At 36.7% G+C, this 2633-nt stretch overlaps 1 protein-coding gene across 2 annotated transcripts in view; it reads left to right on the plus strand.

The window, feature by feature from the left end:
• Positions 1-2633, plus strand: part of LOC105822217 (chromosome unknown open reading frame, human C11orf70) — a 49749-nt gene that overhangs the window by 8767 nt on the left and 38349 nt on the right. For both annotated transcript variants that reach the window (XM_012659157.1, XM_012659158.1), the window contains exon 3: positions 229-304. In XM_012659157.1, the coding sequence (XP_012514611.1) occupies positions 229-304 (76 nt within the window). The remainder of the gene's footprint in view (positions 1-228; positions 305-2633) is intronic.

Genomic DNA, 2633 nt, shown 5'->3' on the forward strand with positions numbered 1-2633 from the left:
TTTATTAAATTAAATCCCAAAGACATCTGTGCTTCGACACACAATGTTGTTCATATTGTCCCAATTTAAATGTAATAAAACTTCTTTATAAAACATTTATTACTTAGACATTTACCAATTCAAAATTGTCTTTTTTCCCTATTTGAATTAAATGAGATTTTATTTTAGTTAATTTACCATTGTTTATAATCAAGAGTCTAACTTGTTCCTTTCAAATCTGTATTTTAGGCTTTTTTCAAAGACCCAAATGTTATTCCCAATTTGAAGTTACTTTCAGATTCTTCTGGACAGTGGATTACATTAGGTAAATAAAATTTATTTTCATCTTTTCAGGTGACCATTTTACTATTATAGCACATTTTGCCTCTAAATTTTTATTATTAAAATACAAATTGTGAATAATGACTCATCTGTCTGATAGAAACAAGATCAAGTATGACCAGCTGTGCCAGGCCTGTCCTGCATCTCTCTGCTGGGAATCTATTGCTACTGTCCTGGCTTAGCACATAAGAGCAATTTTTCTCTTTTGTTCATTTGGAAGGTATTTATTTGTATCTTCCATGTACTCCGCTAGATGCGGGCAACATTAAAGTGAGTAAGAGAAAACCTATACCCAAGGAACTTGTTGAAATGTTAAAATATATGTATGTGTGTGTAATAATGTATAAAAAGTGCTACCACAGAATCGGGAACAAAAGAAGGGGAGTGATCAGTTCTACCCAGAGGGAAAGGATCAGGAAAGATTCAACTGATACGGGGATGCTTGGGCAAAATCTCAATTGCAATGGCAGCATGGATTTGTGACAGAGGAATAAGCCAACCATGGAACTTTAATAATGATATATTAAATCATGGAGGAGAGAGTCTTAAGTTCTCAAAGGCAAACTTTTTAATAGTAATATTTTTATAATACATTGAAATAGCTAGAATTTTTAATTCTAATTTTTAAAGAAAATTACCCAAGCACTTAACACTCACTTAAATCTCTTAAATAACTCTCAAGTCAAGGAAAAAAATCAGAGAGTTAATAAAAGACTGTTTTGAAAATAAAAACATGAGCACTTTATTTTAAATTTTAGGTTGCAGTCTCAACCTAAATAGAATAAATAAAAGCAACATTCCATTTAGAAGGAGACTCTTGTTGGTAATATGGATTTGCACTCAAAAAAATGCAAATTGGCCAGGCATGATGTCTCATGCCTGTAATCCTAGCACTTTGGGAGGCCAAGGCAGGAGGATCGCTTAAGGCCAGGAGTTCAAGACCAGCCTGAGCAAGAACGAGACCCTGTCTCTACAAAAAATACAAAAATTAGCTGGGTGTAGTGGTGCATACCTGTAGTCTCAGCTACTTAGGAGGCTGAGGTGGGAGCATCACTGGAGCCCAGGAGTTTGAGGTTGCAGTGAGCAGTGATCATGCCACTGCACTGTGGCCCAGGAGACAGATCAAGACCCTGTCTCAAAAAAAAAGAAAAAATGCAAATTGATTTTATTTTATTTTTTACGTTTAGAGACAGGATCTCGCTCTGTCACCCAGGCTGGAGTGCAGTGGCATGATCATAGCTCACTGCAACCTCAAACTCCTGGACTCAAGCTATCCTCCCACCTCAGCCTCCCCAGTAGCTAGGACTACAGACATGTACCACCATGCCCAGCTAATTTTTAAATTTTTTGTAAAGATGAGTTCTCACTGTGTTGCCCAGCCTGGTCTTGAATTCCTGGGCTCCCAAAGTTCGTGAGCCATCATGCCCAAGAAAAGAAAGTAACTTTTCTTATAGTATTAGTCAAGAACAAGATTACAGACAGTTCATAACAGTTAGACTTAGTAGGTCAGATTTTATTGCTTTTGGCTAAAGACTATTGCAAAATTTAAGAACAAAAAGCTGGTACAGCATGATCTTCAGGCTGCTTACGACATTAAACTGAGTATCTGAGCAAATGTATTTACTCATTTCAAAATTTTTAAAAGGAAATAAGCAGAGCCATGTATCACAGTGTTTATAAAACATGTTTACAGTATCTTCAGTTAATTCATTTGAAAAAATAAGGTTCATTGAAAAAAGTTTTCAACCTTCCCCCATATTGGTATACACATAAAATAGCACTGACTTTTTCCTAGTATTTGAAGAAAGCATTGCAAAAAGAGAAGTTCTAAAATCCACATGTGCCTGATAGGATGAATTTGAAGTACTCTGAAAAGTAGAGCAGAAGAGTGGCACTCCATTTCAGAAGTAGAAGTTCTAGTGGATTGCTAGTACTCTTCCATTAGCTCATTTTTATCTGTTACTTTTCTTTTACTAGTGTATCAGTAATCTTCCCTCTAATTTTCCTCTGAGAGCCTCTATAAGCAAAAGAAACAGTTTTTTAAAACAGGAGAAAAGACATTCTTTTGCCAAGTGTATCAGTTCCAAAGAAAGTGATGATGGAACCTCCTTCACTATTACCTGCACTGCCTAGATTGGCAGTTGTTGATGCTGCTTCATCCTCTCAGCCATCTGCCATTGCTCCCTTTGTCATGACATACTTTGTCTTTTTTTTTTTTTCTTTGAGACAGAGTCTCGCTTTGTTGCCCGGGCTAGAGTGAGTGCCGTGGCGTCAGCCTAGCTCACAGCAACCTCAAACTCCTGGGCTCAAGC

Source organism: Propithecus coquereli, unplaced genomic scaffold (genome assembly GCF_000956105.1).
Source record: "Propithecus coquereli isolate 6110/MARCELLA unplaced genomic scaffold, Pcoq_1.0 Scaffold6, whole genome shotgun sequence".
Lineage (NCBI taxonomy): Eukaryota > Metazoa > Chordata > Mammalia > Primates > Indriidae > Propithecus > Propithecus coquereli.